The following is a 20,795-nucleotide window of genomic DNA, read 5'->3' on the forward strand; positions in this document are numbered from 1 at the left end:
TCATCCCACACGATTTTTTCTAAGATATTGATCACATGCTTAGTGTCTTGTGTGAATGTGGGGGTGATTTTAGTCAGGGGTTGGAGATGGTGATCCACCCACTCTCCAAGGCGCTCACCCAGCGACCCAATGCCAGCAACTATTGGCCGAAGGGGAGGTGGAAATACACCTTTATGTACCTTGGGGAGTGAGTGGAACACTGGAGTAACTGGATTCTCTACAAATAGATATTCTTCCAGTTTTTTGTTAATTGCCCCCAGTGCTACACCCTCTTCCAATATTTTCTTAAGTTCCATTTGGTACGTTTTAGTAGGGTCATTTCTTAATTTACAGTAAGTTGATGTGTCTAATAACATATCCTCATTGAGTTGTTTGTATAACCCTGAATCCAGAACAATAATATTTCCACCTTTATCAGCATTACGAATTACGATAGATTTATTCTCAGATAATTCCTTCAATGCTATACGTTCATGTTTATTTAAATTGTCATAAGCATTATTCCGAGACACCTGTTCATTGAGTTTCACTAGGTCCCGCTCGACCAACTCCTGGAATCTATCCAGCGCCTCCGAACGGGAGGCAACAGGATAGAAACCAGGGTTGGCCGAGCGGTAGTTAATATTCCTACTATCATCGACAACTGCATTTTCTTTCTGCAAGCAGGTAAGCTGTAATAATACATTTTGATCCTTGAAATTAGTAACATTAACATTAATTTCATCACCATCGCTCGCTACTGATCCTTCCACAACTGTACCTGAGGATTCTCCCTCCTCATGACTCATAACCCCCTTGTGAAAATGTCTTTTGAGAGTGAGTCCTCTTGCCAATTTATTAACATCTAATATGGTATTAAAAAGTTCAAACTTACTTGTCGGCACAAAGTTCAGTCCTTTACCAAGTACAGTAATTTGGTCAGCAGATAAGATGCATGCAGATAAGTTCATTACCGGATTTATCTCGGAACCAGTAGCGAGCGCAGGGGATATCTTCTTTCTTCTATGTTTGCGTCCAGCTCTCCTTGTTTTTGACCCTTTAGGCTGTCGGTCTGGCCCAGACGGTTTTTTGGAATAGCTCCAAGTTCTTTGGATGGTGCGGCAATCGATGTTAATTTCTTTTTCTGTTGTTGTACTGATGAGTATTGTGCACCTGTGTTTTCCTCTTGGGAACTTTCAGGGTCTGAAAAGCTCACTTTCCTTGTAGATCGGGACCTTGGATGATTTCTGCGTTTGGATCTGGATCGTGGTGTGCGTAAAATAGAGCGCGGTGTATCTGGATTGTCCCCTTTATTGAGATGCCACGAGAACACTTGGTCTTTGTTGTAGTCCAAAATATCTCTTTGGAATTTACTTTTTTTAATGTCCATTATGGAGTTTTCCACACTGTCTAGTTTCTCCAATGCTGCTTGTTCCACGCTGGCAAAATCCTTGTGCTCTTTGTACATAGCCAGCTGGGTCCTAAGGCCCTCCATTTCTTGCTGCATACTGGCTAATTCCAGGGATTCCTCCTCCACAATATATGTCATAAGTTTGGCTGAACACTCCAGCAATGCGGAGTCCCATTTGGTAATGAATCCCTGTGAGTATGTTTTTATGGGTCTTTTTTTCAGTCTGAGACCCCTTGGCACAATGTTCTTTTCTAAATATGTAGTGAGAGTTTTGTTATCCCACCAGGTCTTCGTCTCTTTAATCATGAGATTCTCCAACTGTCTTGTAATGGCAAGCATGTCAGGGGGAACCACGTTAACCGTGGTTGTTACAAAATCATTGAACACTGTTTGAGCTTTCGCATCTCTGCTCGGACCATATTTGTCCATATTACTCACATCAGCGGTTACAGGTTCCCCCAGTCCTAGCCTTGGCGTTTCCAAATTAGATTCAGCCATGTTAATCCACGCGGTGGGAGCACTCCAATGCGGGAACTGTTTGATGCAGATAGGGTCAGGCTGCTCACCACTCTCGCGTTTGCTGCACTATCTCGTGCTGCGGACACCGGTACCGCTCCCGGCTTAGTAGAACTCTCACAGAAAAGAAAACGTCCGGCACTCGAGAAGATGCAGGTAAAACTTGTCAATGGCTTTATTCACACGCTTAGGCAGGACACAATCTGACGCGTTTCGCACCCTCAGGTGCTTAGTCGTAGATAGACATACACTCAATAATGCAGGTTAAAATACACATGAGTTTGGTCACATGACCACATGGATCTTAATTAAAAACAGTTGGTTACAAAACATGGCATTGGGAATCATGATCACATTTAATCGTTCGGAGAGAGTTCACACAAGGATGCAATCAATGCGGCTTTAAATTTCACATTTTAAGTAACATTTAAATTTCAAAACTTGAATGGTCCAAAGGCTAATCTACCAATACTACCGATATTCATATTGATTTAGGGGTGCATATTTAACCGCAATAAGCAATTTAAACTATATCTACACATCAAAATCCGAGATATTTTTATATATATAAATCGATAACCGCATGGTGTGTATCGCACCATGTGAACAGCCCCCTATAATTTGCGACAATTCAAAATTTATTATATGTACCGATATTCATATTGGTTTAGAGGTACATATTTACCGAAATAAGCACTTTAAACTATATCTAAACATCAAAATCCGAGATATTTTTATATATAAATCGATAACCGCATGATGTGCATCACGCCGTGTGAACATCCCCCTATAATTTACAACAATTCAAAATTTATTATATGTGCACAGGAAACGAAGAATGAATATTAAACCGGGGACTAAACTTACGTGATTAATGATAAATTGTATACATCCACTATACTTACTTATTCAATTTATGCACACGTTAACATTAAATCCAATCTTTTATTTAATCCTTGCGGGAATCTTGTTCCCAAGAGGAACATCCAATGTGCCTCTCTATTGTATAATTTCTTTCTGAGATCGCCTCCCCTAGGTCCTAAGGTGACTTTTTCTACTCCCAATACTCGTAAATGGGTAGTGTCCCCTGAATGGGACTCTCTAAAGTGACGTGACAGCATGGACATGTTTGTCAAACTACTTTTAGCATCCGTAATATGTTTCCTAAACCTCACTTTTAATGAATTCCCCGAGCATCCTACATATTGCAAATTACACGCAATGCATGTGGCTACATATATGATGGATTTAGTATTACAATTGATGTATTGGTGTATATTGTATGTCCTATTTGTTGTGCAAGACGTTACAGTATTTGTATTCACCATATGTGTACATGTGATGCATCTGGTATGACCACATTTGCGATTACCTATATTCCTCAACCAGTCCCGATCCTTTACACTTTCCTTTTGACTAATAAATAGACTGGGTGAGACTCTGGTTCCAATAGTGGGGCCTCTCTTTATCACATTTCGATAAAAATACAATTAATTTTTTGGACATTTCGTTGATTAGTGGGAGTGATGGCATAGAAATTCGCCCCTATAGAAAAGATACAGCCTCTAACTCCATTCTGTTAGCCTCCTCCTGCCATCCACGACATGTCCTGGATAATATTCCCTATGGCGAATTATGTAGAATAAAACGTAACTGCTCTAGTGAGATACAATTTAAAATTGCAGCAGAAGAACTTCATACTAGATTGGAACAGAGGGGTTATAGTGAAAAAATATTAAAAAAAGCAGAAATAAGAATAGAAGGACGGGGACGCGAGGAACTAGTATCCTATTCCAGCAGGCATCAGAATAGAAGGGACTCACATAAGGTTGGAGACAAATCAGCCAAAAATACAATTGAAAATGAAAATGTAAATTCGAGTAAAGATAGACCACCATTTTTCGTGACCTCATACAGTACTCAATTTGGACAGATTAAGAAAATAATAAATAGATATATTCCGGTATTAGAAACAGACCCAATATTAAGAGACTTATTATCAGAAGGTATTTCTATTGTGTCCAGGAGAGGCCCCACTATTGGAACCAGAGTCTCACCCAGTCTATTTATTAGTCAAAAGGAAAGTGTAAAGGATCGGGACTGGTTGAGGAATATAGGTAATCGCAAATGTGGTCATACCAGATGCATCACATGTACACATATGGTGAATACAAATACTGTAACGTCTTGCACAACAAATAGGACATACAATATACACCAATACATCAATTGTAATACTAAATCCATCATATATGTAGCCACATGCATTGCGTGTAATTTGCAATATGTAGGATGCTCGGGGAATTCATTAAAAGTGAGGTTTAGGAAACATATTACGGATGCTAAAAGTAGTTTGACAAACATGTCCATGCTGTCACGTCACTTTAGAGAGTCCCATTCAGGGGACACTACCCATTTACGAGTATTGGGAGTAGAAAAAGTCACCTTAGGACCTAGGGGAGGCGATCTCAGAAAGAAATTATACAATAGAGAGGCACATTGGATGTTCCTCTTGGGAACAAGATTCCCGCAAGGATTAAATAAAAGATTGGATTTAATGTTAACGTGTGCATAAATTGAATAAGTAAGTATAGTGGATGTATACAATTTATCATTAATCACGTAAGTTTAGTCCCCGGTTTAATATTCATTCTTCGTTTCCTGTGCACATATAATAAATTTTGAATTGTTGTAAATTATAGGGGGATGTTCACACGGCGTGATGCACATCATGCGGTTATCGATTTATATATAAAAATATCTCGGATTTTGATGTTTAGATATAGTTTAAAGTGCTTATTTCGGTAAATATGTACCTCTAAACCAATATGAATATCGGTACATATAATAAATTTTGAATTGTCGCAAATTATAGGGGGCTGTTCACATGGTGCGATACACACCATGCGGTTATCGATTTATATATATAAAAATATCTCGGATTTTGATGTGTAGATATAGTTTAAATTGCTTATTGCGGTTAAATATGCACCCCTAAATCAATATGAATATCGGTAGTATTGGTAGATTAGCCTTTGGACCATTCAAGTTTTGAAATTTAAATGTTACTTAAAATGTGAAATTTAAAGCCGCATTGATTGCATCCTTGTGTGAACTCTCTCCGAACGATTAAATGTGATCATGATTCCCAATGCCATGTTTTGTAACCAACTGTTTTTAATTAAGATCCATGTGGTCATGTGACCAAACTCATGTGTATTTTAACCTGCATTATTGAGTGTATGTCTATCTACGACTAAGCACCTGAGGGTGCGAAACGCGTCAGATTGTGTCCTGCCTAAGCGTGTGAATAAAGCCATTGACAAGTTTTACCTGCATCTTCTCGAGTGCCGGACGTTTTCTTTTCTGTGAGAGTTCTACTAAGCCGGGAGCGGTACCGGTGTCCGCAGCACGAGATAGTGCAGCAAACGCGAGAGTGGTGAGCAGCCTGACCCTATCTGCATCAAACAGTTCCCGCATTGGAGTGCTCCCACCGCGTGGATTAACATGGCTGAATCTAATTTGGAAACGCCAAGGCTAGGACTGGGGGAACCTGTAACCGCTGATGTGAGTAATATGGACAAATATGGTCCGAGCAGAGATGCGAAAGCTCAAACAGTGTTCAATGATTTTGTAACAACCACGGTTAACGTGGTTCCCCCTGACATGCTTGCCATTACAAGACAGTTGGAGAATCTCATGATTAAAGAGACGAAGACCTGGTGGGATAACAAAACTCTCACTACATATTTAGAAAAGAACATTGTGCCAAGGGGTCTCAGACTGAAAAAAAGACCCATAAAAACATACTCACAGGGATTCATTACCAAATGGGACTCCGCATTGCTGGAGTGTTCAGCCAAACTTATGACATATATTGTGGAGGAGGAATCCCTGGAATTAGCCAGTATGCAGCAAGAAATGGAGGGCCTTAGGACCCAGCTGGCTATGTACAAAGAGCACAAGGATTTTGCCAGCGTGGAACAAGCAGCATTGGAGAAACTAGACAGTGTGGAAAACTCCATAATGGACATTAAAAAAAGTAAATTCCAAAGAGATATTTTGGACTACAACAAAGACCAAGTGTTCTCGTGGCATCTCAATAAAGGGGACAATCCAGATACACCGCGCTCTATTTTATGCACACCACGATCCAGATCCAAACGCAGAAATCATCCAAGGTCCCGATCTACAAGGAAAGTGAGCTTTTCAGACCCTGAAAGTTCCCAAGAGGAAAACACAGGTGCACAATACTCATCAGTACAACAACAGAAAAAGAAATTAACATCGATTGCCGCACCATCCAAAGAACTTGGAGCTATTCCAAAAAACCGTCTGGGCCAGACCGACAGCCTAAAGGGTCAAAAACAAGGAGAGCTGGACGCAAACATAGAAGAAAGAAGATATCCCCTGCGCTCGCTACTGGTTCCGAGATAAATCCGGTAATGAACTTATCTGCATGCATCTTATCTGCTGACCAAATTACTGTACTTGGTAAAGGACTGAACTTTGTGCCGACAAGTAAGTTTGAACTTTTTAATACCATATTAGATGTTAATAAATTGGCAAGAGGACTCACTCTCAAAAGACATTTTCACAAGGGGGTTATGAGTCATGAGGAGGGAGAATCCTCAGGTACAGTTGTGGAAGGATCAGTAGCGAGCGATGGTGATGAAATTAATGTTAATGTTACTAATTTCAAGGATCAAAATGTATTATTACAGCTTACCTGCTTGCAGAAAGAAAATGCAGTTGTCGATGATAGTAGGAATATTAACTACCGCTCGGCCAACCCTGGTTTCTATCCTGTTGCCTCCCGTTCGGAGGCGCTGGATAGATTCCAGGAGTTGGTCGAGCGGGACCTAGTGAAACTCAATGAACAGGTGTCTCGGAATAATGCTTATGACAATTTAAATAAACATGAACGTATAGCATTGAAGGAATTATCTGAGAATAAATCTATCGTAATTCGTAATGCTGATAAAGGTGGAAATATTATTGTTCTGGATTCAGGGTTATACAAACAACTCAATGAGGATATGTTATTAGACACATCAACTTACTGTAAATTAAGAAATGACCCTACTAAAACGTACCAAATGGAACTTAAGAAAATATTGGAAGAGGGTGTAGCACTGGGGGCAATTAACAAAAAACTGGAAGAATATCTATTTGTAGAGAATCCAGTTACTCCAGTGTTCCACTCACTCCCCAAGGTACATAAAGGTGTATTTCCACCTCCCCTTCGGCCAATAGTTGCTGGCATTGGGTCGCTGGGTGAGCGCCTTGGAGAGTGGGTGGATCACCATCTCCAACCCCTGACTAAAATCACCCCCACATTCACACAAGACACTAAGCATGTGATCAATATCTTAGAAAAAATCGTGTGGGATGAGCAGTTGTCATGGGCAACGTGTGATGTTATAGGCTTATATCCATGCATTCCCTGGTCTAAAGGCCTCGAGGCCCTGTCCATTCATATGGAAAAGTTCAGCACATACTCCCCTGGTCTGCGGGAATTTATCACCATCGCCACGGAGTTTTTGCTCAAACACAACTACTTCGTGTTCGATGGTGGTTTCTACCTGCAGACCAGGGGAGCATCTATGGGTGCCAAATATTCCCCGTCTTTTGCAAATATCTACATGTTTCACTGGGAGCAACTTTTTATTTTCAGTGACAAAAACCCATATTATGATAACATACACTGGATCAGTCGCTACATAGACGATTTATTGATAATTTGGAGGGGTACAGAGACACTATTTTCGGAATTTGTTAAGTATATTGGGAATAACAACCTAAATTTGGGGTTTACCTCACATTTCGATAAAAATACAATTAATTTTTTGGACATTTCGTTGATTAGTGGGAGTGATGGCATAGAAATTCGCCCCTATAGAAAAGATACAGCCTCTAACTCCATTCTGTTAGCCTCCTCCTGCCATCCACGACATGTCCTGGATAATATTCCCTATGGCGAATTATGTAGAATAAAACGTAACTGCTCTAGTGAGATACAATTTAAAATTGCAGCAGAAGAACTTCATACTAGATTGGAACAGAGGGGTTATAGTGAAAAAATATTAAAAAAAGCAGAAATAAGAATAGAAGGACGGGGACGCGAGGAACTAGTATCCTATTCCAGCAGGCATCAGAATAGAAGGGACTCACATAAGGTTGGAGACAAATCAGCCAAAAATACAATTGAAAATGAAAATGTAAATTCGAGTAAAGATAGACCACCATTTTTCGTGACCTCATACAGTACTCAATTTGGACAGATTAAGAAAATAATAAATAGATATATTCCGGTATTAGAAACAGACCCAATATTAAGAGACTTATTATCAGAAGGTATTTCTATTGTGTCCAGGAGAGGCCCCACTATTGGAACCAGAGTCTCACCCAGTCTATTTATTAGTCAAAAGGAAAGTGTAAAGGATCGGGACTGGTTGAGGAATATAGGTAATCGCAAATGTGGTCATACCAGATGCATCACATGTACACATATGGTGAATACAAATACTGTAACGTCTTGCACAACAAATAGGACATACAATATACACCAATACATCAATTGTAATACTAAATCCATCATATATGTAGCCACATGCATTGCGTGTAATTTGCAATATGTAGGATGCTCGGGGAATTCATTAAAAGTGAGGTTTAGGAAACATATTACGGATGCTAAAAGTAGTTTGACAAACATGTCCATGCTGTCACGTCACTTTAGAGAGTCCCATTCAGGGGACACTACCCATTTACGAGTATTGGGAGTAGAAAAAGTCACCTTAGGACCTAGGGGAGGCGATCTCAGAAAGAAATTATACAATAGAGAGGCACATTGGATGTTCCTCTTGGGAACAAGATTCCCGCAAGGATTAAATAAAAGATTGGATTTAATGTTAACGTGTGCATAAATTGAATAAGTAAGTATAGTGGATGTATACAATTTATCATTAATCACGTAAGTTTAGTCCCCGGTTTAATATTCATTCTTCGTTTCCTGTGCACATATAATAAATTTTGAATTGTTGTAAATTATAGGGGGATGTTCACACGGCGTGATGCACATCATGCGGTTATCGATTTATATATAAAAATATCTCGGATTTTGATGTTTAGATATAGTTTAAAGTGCTTATTTCGGTAAATATGTACCTCTAAACCAATATGAATATCGGTACATATAATAAATTTTGAATTGTCGCAAATTATAGGGGGCTGTTCACATGGTGCGTTACACACCATGCGGTTATCGATTTATATATATAAAAATATCTCGGATTTTGATGTGTAGATATAGTTTAAATTGCTTATTGCGGTTAAATATGCACCCCTAAATCAATATGAATATCGGTAGTATTGGTAGATTAGCCTTTGGACCATTCAAGTTTTGAAATTTAAATGTTACTTAAAATGTGAAATTTAAAGCCGCATTGATTGCATCCTTGTGTGAACTCTCTCCGAACGATTAAATGTGATCATGATTCCCAATGCCATGTTTTGTAACCAACTGTTTTTAATTAAGATCCATGTGGTCATGTGACCAAACTCATGTGTATTTTAACCTGCATTATTGAGTGTATGTCTATCTACGACTAAGCACCTGAGGGTGCGAAACGCGTCAGATTGTGTCCTGCCTAAGCGTGTGAATAAAGCCATTGACAAGTTTTACCTGCATCTTCTCGAGTGCCGGACGTTTTCTTTTCTGTGAGATATATATATATATATATATATATATATATATATATATATATATATATATATATATATATATATATATATATATATATATAGTTTTTTTTTATTTATATATATATACAGTATATATATGTATATATATATATATAATTATACATTTTTCATAGATATTGTGGTAAAATAAAAAGTATCGTTACAAAGAACAATTGGTGGCGCAAAAAACAAGCCTTCATATGGGTCTGAAGCTCCTGGCTCTTAGAAGGCGAAAAGAAAAAACGAAAACACAAAATGAAAATTTCCTGTGTCCTCAAGATTAAAATGGCAGAAAACTCTTTTTAAGTACAGTATTTCACATAATTGTGGAGGAATTGTGGCTTACTCTTTTTTTCAGGCCTTCCTTAAATTAGCTATACTGAAAGGACTTTGGGGGAGATTTGTGCAGAGAAAAGTTGCCCAGTTGCCCATAGCAAGATTTGCCCATTCAGCTCACTTCTTTCATTTTTAGGAAGGCCTGTGAAAAATTAAAGAAGCAATCTGATTGGTTGCTATGGGCAACTTTGCAACTCTTTCTCTGGACAGGTTTTGATAAATCTCCCCCTTTGTCTACATTAGTGCCCATTAAGACCCTTTGAGTGCATCTAAATAAGATTTTCAGGACCAAATTGAATTTAAAATGAACAATAAACAAATAATCTTAAAAATATTACTGGTAGAAAGAAGAATTTTGACATTACTACTACTAAACTAACAAAAAACTCCAGATAAAAGGGGGGCTGTTTTCCTGAATGCTGTAGAGAGCAAAAAATTCACCTTATTTGCTGCAATGGTGGCTGTTTATACCAGAGGAGGCCAAACTTGCTCAACATAAGAGCCACGTTTGATACGCTTCAGACGTTTGAGAGCCGCAAGGCAAAAACATACATAAAAATTAAGACATATATGTAGGTAAAAGTATTTATTCAAGCAAAGGGAACAATGCAAAGCCGACACTGCAATAAAGAAACAAATTCAGTATAAAAATGACATGCTGTATAACAATGACATGGTGCTCTAAACATCCAGGCAGCAGAGAAATGTCCCATAGAAACTTCAATACATGAAAAATATGAAGATGGAGCACCAGGTCAGTAGATATCGTACACAATTCTTCTTTATTGTATGAAGATCAGCAGTACAGCAGGGAGACTAAGACAGACTGGGAGCATGGACAGGCAACAACCGTTTCCCACCTATGCAAACTATGGAAGGGTTTAATGGGTGTTTTTTTAAACTTTTATTCAACTTTTTTTTATAACACTTTATTAGTCCCCTTAGGGGACTTTTGAGAGGAATCATTAGATTCCTCATACAGATCAATGTAGTTCCATAGAACTACATTGATCTGTGTGCTCTGCACTTGATTGATAAAGCCTGGTCCAGCCAGGCTCTATCAATAACAGAGCCACAGCCAGCACAGAAGCAGAGGTAAGCCCAGCTACCTCCACAGTTGATCGTACCCCCCCAACCCTACCACACACCCCCAATCCACCCCCCATGTGCGATCGTGCTGCGGGGGGGGGGGGGGGTTGATCCACCCCACTGTACCACCAGGGACTGGTTAAAGGGCCCTTTAGACGCCGCTGTCAGCTTCGACAGCAGTGATCTAAAGTGCTAATAGCGGCCGTGACGATCACAGTATGTAGGCTATTAACGGCGGGCCCCAGCTACAGGAATCAGCTGGGCGCCGGCCGGTATGGCGTGGGCCTGAGTCAGGAGCCTGCGCGATACACTGCTTGCCGTCTTTGGACGAGCCGGCTAGTCCATAGACGGAAACGGGTTAAATTCATTTTGGTAAGTAATTTCTGAGAATAGGCAATAAACCCAGACCACAGAGAGCACGGTGGTCAGATTGGAAAGGACTACACAAATTCCTCTGTAGTATACAGCAGCTGATAAGTACTAGAAGGAATGAGATTTTGAAATAGAAGTTATTTACAAATGTGTTTAACTTTCTGGCACCAGTTGATTTTAAAACACTTTTAACCTCCAGAGTACCCCTTTACCTCAGAAGGCAATTACTTTTTTGTGCAGGGTCAGTTGGTGTCAAATAATGTTTTTACTTTAACAAATCAAACAATCAAAACAAATATTTGTGTCTGCACAAGTTGTCTTTGACTTACATTACATTTTGTTAAAGAAAAGAAATAATTAAATGTGACAAATATGTACAAACTGATATCAGAAAGTGGTGTGAGAATTTTTTCAAAGCTCTGTATAATTGTCATTCAAAGTAAGGCAAATCTCTTTGTGCATTGTATCAGAGCTAAATAATGTTTTTATGTAGTCAAGATTTGTAGATGTCTGTGTAAACCCTAAACTATCTGCCTATCTAAGCTGGAAGAAGATCAACTGAACATACTTAGCAATCAGCATACTTATCCTTATGGAACAAAGAAAAAGAAATCAAGATTAATGCATTCTTGTAAGAAAGATATGAAAATCATTGCAGGAGTAGGCAAAATATATAATGAACAATGGCAGAAGTCAACAAACAAATCTGCAATACAGTTAATGAAGAAAAGATTGCCTAGCATGATACGAAAAATGCTAATAATAGACATATATATATATATATATATATATATATATATATATATTTATATTCCTGATGTTCAGAGATAAATACACTAATCATTCATTACTTATTTTAAAGAGACAAGTGTTTGATAAGGAAGGTGACCTTATTTGACTGTCCAATTTTCTATACTGCTTTTTTGACTGCACTGACTAAAGTCTTTTGGGTCAGTCGAGATCACAACTATATTACAAGAATGTGAAATGTCGGAATTGTACTAAAGACAATGAATTATATTAGCTTTTTTCATCACATTTTATTCCTCCTGACAGAACTGATGCAAAGGAGCCAGATTCTAAGGCCTCTTTGCTCGCACATGCTTTTTTAATGCTGTCCATAAATTTCTTTGGGATTAAGATCAGGGGTTTTCAAAGAATACTCCTTTACCTTCATGTTGTTGTCCTTAAAGGGGTACTCCGCCCGTAGACATCTTATCCCCCTATCCAAAGAATAGGTGATAAGATGTCTGATCACGGGGGTCCCGCTGGTGGGAACCCCTGCGATCTCTCCTGCAGCACCCCCTGTTATCTGGTGCACAGATCGAACTTTGCTCCATGCCCGATGACTGGTGGGGGGTGGGGTCGTGACATCATGAGCCTCTGGCCCCTGCATCGCCAGTCATCAGGCACGGAGGGAAGTTCGCTCCGTGCACCAGATGACAGGGGGTGCTGCAGGAGAGATTGTGGGGGTTTCCAGCAACGGGATCCCTGAGATCAGACATCTGATCCCCTATCCTTTGGATAGTGGATAATATATCTAGGGGCAAAGTACCCCTTTAAGCCATTTAGCCACAACTTTGAAAGCATGCTTGGATTTGTGTCCATTTGTAAAACCCATGTACTCCCCATCTTTAACTTCCTGCCTGATGTCTTGGAATATTACTTCAATATGTCCACAAAATGTTCCTTCCTCATGTTGCCATTTATTTTGTAAAGTTCACCCGACCCTACTGCAGGAAAGAACCACCACAACATGATGCTGTCACCCCAATGCTTCACTGTTGGGATTGTGTTCAATAGCTTGCAAGCTTCTATACGTAATCATAAAAAAAGAAGGAAAGAAAAGAGAGACTGATACCAGCGCATTATGTATTACCCACAGAAAGAATAGGCAAGTAAACACATGGGAGACCCACATCTCTGTCAGCTGGCTGCTCACCTCAATAATGTAGAAAAATCACCTATCACCCCAATATAGGGGTACCGAAGGTGTATCAGCCGCTGCTATACTAGTAGGTCCCAAGAACAAAGGCCAATAGTCCTGCCTTGCAATGGAGGAGGTAGTAGAAGAAATAAGACCTTTAGTACTCCAGGCACTGCTGACTTCTTAATACCAAGTTGAAATAAGCCAAAGGAATTTGGCTTGTTAGCAGGGATGTTTATTACTAAATACAAATAAACAAAACAAAAGAAAGATGGAGCGTTTCGAGGGTATCACCCTCTTCCTCAGATCGGTATAGGTATCACCCTCCTTTAGGTCCTTGTAGGACACAGTTTATTGTAGATATAGATAACTTTGTACCTGCTTTCTCCAGCTTCTTCTGAAGGTAATTTGCTGTTGTTCTTGGATTGATTTGGACTAAACCTGCCCTTTCGACTAAACCTTTAATATATCAATTATTTACCCCAATGAAGACATGCTGGCAGCTCTCCTGATAGCTGGTAAAAATGTACAAATACTCAGACCATAATGAACCAGCATCTAAATAGCCACAATTAAATTTGCCAACTCGAGGAGCTCTAAAATCGGTAGGTAAGAAAACTTTCCAGTTTCAATTATACCAGGTCCCTGGGAATTAGCTTCAGAAGCTACATTAATAGTCAACCTCTTGGACTATTTTATAACGATTATATGTACTCAACCTTTTTGGAGAGGCACCAACTAGCCTAGATGATGGGAAAAAAACATCATGTATATGTAGGATTCAACTGCTGCTCATAAGACTTATACCAAAATATTATTTTGAGATAAATATAAACACTCTTTAAATTTTAGAGATATTTTTATTGTTGAATGCTGATGTAATCTGCAGATAGTGGCAATAATCCTCAATGCGTCGACGGTCTAGATAAAAATAAAATGAATCCTTGTATAATGAGCTGTAGGGCCCAGGTATACCTATAAGTAGATCTACAATGTAATGCACTTACACAACGTTGTGCTTACCTCTATGTATGCAAAGATGTGTGACTGTCCCTGATGCGAGGTGGCAGTGTGTGGTAAAGAAGAGAGCTTGATATCCTGGATAAATAAATGAAAGGGTTAAGTATAAAAGCACAAGAATGGGACTTGCATGTTATTCGCTTGGTAAATAGTCTGCATCCCTTAAATATTGATGACCATTGTAGTGCAGGGTAGTTGTAGTTCTAGCATTCCGGTGCAATGTGCTGCAGATTCACACCTTATATAAAGTGCCTGATGCAATGTTCTGCTGATAGGCTTCTGCTCCGGCTGCCCCTAGTTTTTCAACATTTATGCTGCAGTATGATCCTGGATATGTAGTTGCGGTATGATGCACTGCAGATCCGCACCTTAACCCCTTAAGGACGCAGGACGTAAATGTACGTCCTGGTGAGGTGGTACTTAACGCACCAGGACGTACATTTACGTCCTAAGCATAACCGCGGGCATCGGAGCGATGCCCGTGTCATGCGCGGCTGATCCCGGCTGCTGATCGCAGCCAGGGACCCGCCGGCAATGGCCGACGCCCGCGATCTCGCGGGCGTCCGCCATTAACCCCTCAGGTGCCGGGATCAATACAGATCCCGGCATCTGCGGCAGTTCGCGATTTAAATGAACGATCGGATCGCCCGCAGCGCTGCTGCGGGGATCCGATCATTCATAACGCCGCACGGAGGTCCCCTCTCCTTCCTCCGTGCGGCTCCCGGCGTCTCCTGCTCTGGTCTGTGATCGAGCAGACCAGAGCAGGAGATGACCGATAATACTGATCTGTTCTATGTCCTATACATAGAACAGATCAGTATTAGCAATCATGGTATTGCTATGAATAGTCCCCTATGGGGACTATTCAAGTGTAAAAAAAAATGTAAAAAAATTTAAAAGTAAAAGTAACAAAAAAGTGAAAAATCCCCTCCCCCAATAAAAAAGTAAAACGTCCGTTTTTTCCTATTTTACCCCCAAAAAGCGTAAAAAACATTTTTTATACACATATTTGGTATCGCCGCGTGCGTAAATGTCCAAACTATTAAAATAAATGTTAATGATCCCGTACGGTGAACGGCGTGAACGAAAAAAAAATTAAAAAGTCCAAAATTCCTACTTTTTTAATACATTTTATTTAAAAAAAATTATAAAAAATGTATTAAAAGTTTTTTATATGCAAATGTGGTATCAAAAAAAAGTACAGATCATGGCGCAAAAAATGAGCCCCCATACCGCCACTTATACGGAAAAATAAAAAAGTTAGAGGTCATCAAAGGGATTATAAACGTACTAATTTGGTTAAAAAGTTTGTGATTTTTTTTAAGCGCAACAATAATATAAAAGTATGTAATAATGGGTATAATTTTAATCGTATTGACCCTCAGAATAAAGAACACATGTCATTTTTTCCATAAATTGTACGGCGTGAAAACAAAACCTTCCAAAATTAGCAAAATTGGGTTTTTCATTTTAATTTCCCCACAAAAATAGTGTTTTTTGGTTGCGCCATACATTTTATGATATAATGAGTGATGTCATTACAAAGGAAAACTGGTCGCGCAAAAAACAAGCCCTCATACTAGTCTGTGGATGAAAATATAAAAGAGTTATGATTTTTAGAAGAGGAAAAAATGAAAACGTAAAAATTAAATTGTCTGAGTCCTTAAGGCCAAAATGGGCTGAGTCCTTAAGGGGTTAAAGGGGTATTCCAGACCAAAACTTTTTTTTTATGTATATATATATATATATATATATATATATATCAACTGGCTCCGGAAAGTTAAACAGATTTGTAAATTACTTTGATTAAAAAATCTTAATCCTTCCAATAGTTATTAGCTTCTGAAGTTGAGTTGTTGTTTTCTGTCTAACTGCTCTCTGATGACTCATGTCCCGGGAGCTGTGCAGTTCCTATCGGGATATTTTCCCAACATGCACAGTTCCCGGGACATGACATCATCAATCAGAAGTTAGACAGAAAATTTCTGAAGCTAATAACTATTGGAAGGATTAAGATTTTTTAATAGAAGTAATTTACAAATCTGTTTCACTTTCCGGAGCCAGTTGAAATATAAAAAAAAGTTTTTGCCTGGAATATCCCTTTAAATAAAGTGCCTGGTGTGATGTTCTGCAGAGAGATTTCTGCATTACTGGCCCTATTACATAGGAGAGAGGTACGTGCTATTCAATAAGTTGTATTTCCTTTTGCCTGCTTAGCTAAAGTTAGACCGTACCTTATCGGTGGAAGGGAGTATATTCCAGTTATGTCGGCTCCTCTGTTTTGCTGTATTCCGGTGTCCTTGGAAACTACCCTGGCCAGTGGTGTCTCGACCAGAAGAGTCCCTGTAGCAACTGTTATGGATCAGGTGAACACTGGTAAGTGACCTCACTACAGGTCACGATTGACACCAGACTGGGAGTCAGATGAAGGAAATAGTGTTTTCCGAAATGCATTGGAGGTTTTCTTGTCTCAATCGTGACCTGTAGTGACGTCACTCACTAGTGTTCACCTGATCCACAACAGTTGCTGCAGGAACACTTCTGGTCAAGACACCACCAGCCAGGGTAGTCTCCCAGACCGTCCCCAACCACCAAGGACAGCGGAATATAGCGAAACAGCTTTATTGAAGGTGCGAATCTGCAGCACGTTGCACCGCAACAATATATCTACAGCTGCCCTGCACTACAACTGTCATCAATATTTAAGGGGTACAGACTATCTACCAAGCGAATAACTTGCAAGTCCCATTCTTGTGCTTTTATACTTAAAGGGGTATTCCAGGAAAAAAAACTTTTTTCTTTATATCAACTGGCTCCAGAAAGTTAAACAAATATGTAAAATACTTCTATTAAAAAAATCTTAATCCTTTCAATAATTATCAGCTGCTGAAGTTCAGTTGTAGTTTTCTGTCTGGCAACAGTGCTCCCTGCTGACATCTCTGCTTGTCTCGAGAACTGCACAGAGTAGAAGAGGTTTGCTATGAAGATTTGCTTCTAAACTGGGCGGTTCCCGAGACACGTGTCATCAGAAAGCACTTAGACAGAAAAGAACAACTCAACTTCAGAAGCTCATAAGTGGTGAAAGGATGAAGATTTTTCAATAGAAGTAATTTATAAATCTGTTTAACTTTCTGGAGTCAGTTGATATATGAAAAAAAAGTGTTTTTTTTCCTGGAGAACCCCTTTAACCCTTTCATTTATTTATCCAGGATATCACGCTCTCTTCTTTAACACACACTGCCACCTCGCATGAGGGACAGTCACACATCTATGCATACATAGAGGTAAGTACAATGTTGTGTAAGTGTATTACATTGTAGATCTACCTGTAGGTATACCTGAGCACTACAGCTCATTATACATGGATTCATTTTATTTTTATCTAGACCATAAACACATTGAGGATTATTGCCACTATCTGCAGATTACATCAACATTCAACAATAAAAGCATCTTTATTTTAACCCTTTCAGCGCTGGTATATGTTTATTTATTGGTTTTACTAGGACTCCGGTACACATCTATGGTAGACAGGGACCCATAGTATATACCCGGCAGCAGTAAGGGTACACAAAATCACAAAACTAGTGCAGTTTACACCCACAGACAAGGAAGCGCCAAGATCATATATTTATTTATAGACTCTTTAAATGTTAACGTTTCAGACCTCCCAATGTGCCACTCAGATCCTCATTTATATACCAAGTAGTACATTCAAAAGATTTAATTATTTACATATCAAAGCAATGTTCAATTTACCGTGTACATTTTTTTTGATAAACATGGCTTGTCTGTGGCTTGTCTCTGTGTCTTAGTTTTCTTAGTATCCTACTCAATTAAAATTTTTTGCAACCAATAAAACTGTATGTATTCCTTTACTGGCACGTCTAAGAGCCATTGAATGGGTCAATTGGAATATAATTCAAAATACAGCTAAGGGGGAGGGGAGTTTAATTTCTGATTTTATATAAAATATTAATTTACCGTAATAAAAAATAATAATAATCTCTCTCCCTTTATTTCAAATAATGCCAGAAATGTCCTTCTTTAGCCTGTTTAGTTTAAAAGCAATGTTGACCAGTAACATTATTTTCTTTTCACACAAGTGACAGACAGAACACTTATAATAGAATTACCAAAAAAATACCAATGTAACCCTGTTCCGCTCTATTACAGCAGATCTAACAGAACAGTATAATGAGGTCAACTGAATGTAGCAAGATTGATCTTCTACATATGATTACCATCATATCCAATTTGCAATAATAAACAAACGCTTTGCATGTACCACTTACATGCCTCCTATATGGTGTACTGTAAATGGATATGTTCTCTTTGGTAAAGACTATGAATGGATATAATCTTAGAAATCTACTCAAAACACAGTGATATATTTAGCTTCAGTCTAAGGCATTATCAATAGAATATTAAAATAAAGGTTAAAGCGATACTCTGCCCCTAGACATCTTATCCACGCCCCCTTCTATAGACTTATATTGAGGGGGCCGTTACGTCACGAGGGGGCGGAGCCAGTATGTAACGATGCTCCAGCCCCTGTATTGCCCATCATTACGCACGGAGCAAGTCTGCTCTGTGCAGTAATAATGACGGAGTGCCGCAGCCGAGATCCTGGGGGTCCCCAGCAGTGGGACCCTGGCGACCTGACATCTTATCCCCTATCCTTTGGATAGGGGATAAGATGTCTAGGGGCAGAGTATAAATTAAAGTCACACGACTCCCCACTGCTCAATAAAATCTAGTTAAAATGCACAATTCATGTTCTTGTAACCTAGGGACGGGTCCCAACAGTTAGACACCTAACAACCACATTTGGCATTTGCCATAAATATCTATCACAGGAATATCTAAAATATTATACAAAAATTAGGTCTTACCCACAAGCTGGTAGAGTTTCTTGAGTTAAGTATTCATTCAAAATCTTGGCTATTGCTGTCAGGCTGTTACTCATTCTGTACATGTCTCTGCCTTGGATGCCAAGAATTTCATTAAATACACTTGTAATGTTCCTGATCTCCATAAGAAGAATGTGATGAAATGAATGTTCCATGTTATTCAACTGATTGACCAGATATGTCAAACATGTCCTTGCCATCTCCTGCAAATAAAATAACAATTTAAGCCACACATATATAATGATAACTACCGTACTTACATATTAGTACATATTAGTAAGTATATAATAACACTTTGTTTCATTAGTCTTACTCAATTTGAAGTTAAATAAATTTTATTTGTTTTCATCTTTGTCAACAGCTACATTCTGGATTTGGCTGGTTTCTCATGACCAGCATGCACTGCATTGTGGGAGCACAAATGGCAGATTCATGGAGTCTGGGGAACTGTACTACGCATATCTACCGGTACACTTCATTATTGCCTACACCAGGATACTTCTTTGTGATCTCTTTCTCTAGCGGTGCCGGACATAGACATCTTGTGTTCAGATAGATTCATAGAGTTAGGTTGTTATGCCACTTATCAGGAGAATTGTTTGAATCAAATTAATCTCTATGGGGGACATTTATAAAGGTATTTAGAGCCTTTTTTTTTTTTCTGCTTACATAAGTCACATAAAACGTCACACATGCGCCTAAGCACTTTTTTGTGCAACTTTTGTGAGTAAGAAAAAAGTTACAAACGGCCTTACCTAAGCAAATTTCAATTTTCACTTTGCAGTGACCAGGTATTTATGATGTGTGAAAGTGCAAAGAAGTCGCAACCCCCTTGCAAAAAAGTCGCAAGTCCAGGTCTGCAGTCGCAGAAAAGTCTCACAAAAGTCTCAGCTGGGACTTTTTTGTATTGCTTATGTGCTCCAAATGTATCAACCCCCTGTGATAGTATGATAAATATGTAGCACATAAGCAAAACTAGAGCCAAAAAAAATTACTAAAGCAAAAAAAATGACTTCAGAACATGCTTACAAGCAAAAATACTAAATGTCCCCCTATATATGTGAAAATGTAGTGATGAAATATGTAAGTGATTACAATATTAGAAGTAAGTTTATTTGGGGAAAACATAAGAGTAGGAAGAACCTTGCTTTGGTGCCTTTAGCCTGGATACAAGATGAGATATGGTTAAATGGGCACTGTCACCAACTTTATTTTTTGATATGTTGTAGTACTTATGTACTACAACATATCTCTAATATACTTTTATTTTCATTAAAAAGGTTTCATTTACATTTAAAAACCGGCCACTGAAAAAGGACTGATTTTGGAGTAGCAATCAGTCCTTTTTCAATTAGGCTGCACTCGCTCCCTGCCTGTCAATCAGACAGGCGGGAGCGAGTGCATTGGCTCCCCGGCCACTGGCAGGGAGGCAACTCCTCCCGCACATCGCCGCCGCTGCCTCGTTGCCGCCGCTGTCCCTGCACGCCCG

General features: G+C 39.1%; 1 protein-coding gene across 6 annotated transcripts in view; it reads right to left on the minus strand.

Annotated features, from left to right (window-relative positions):
- Positions 1–20,795, minus strand: part of VEPH1 (ventricular zone expressed PH domain containing 1) — a 560,486-nt gene that overhangs the window by 286,033 nt on the left and 253,658 nt on the right. For all 6 annotated transcript variants that reach the window (XM_056565020.1, XM_056565022.1, XM_056565023.1 and 3 more), the window contains one exon: positions 19,289–19,509. In XM_056565020.1, the coding sequence (XP_056420995.1) occupies positions 19,289–19,509 (221 nt within the window). The remainder of the gene's footprint in view (positions 1–19,288; positions 19,510–20,795) is intronic.

This window comes from Hyla sarda, chromosome 3 (assembly GCF_029499605.1).
Source record: "Hyla sarda isolate aHylSar1 chromosome 3, aHylSar1.hap1, whole genome shotgun sequence".
NCBI lineage: Eukaryota > Metazoa > Chordata > Amphibia > Anura > Hylidae > Hyla > Hyla sarda.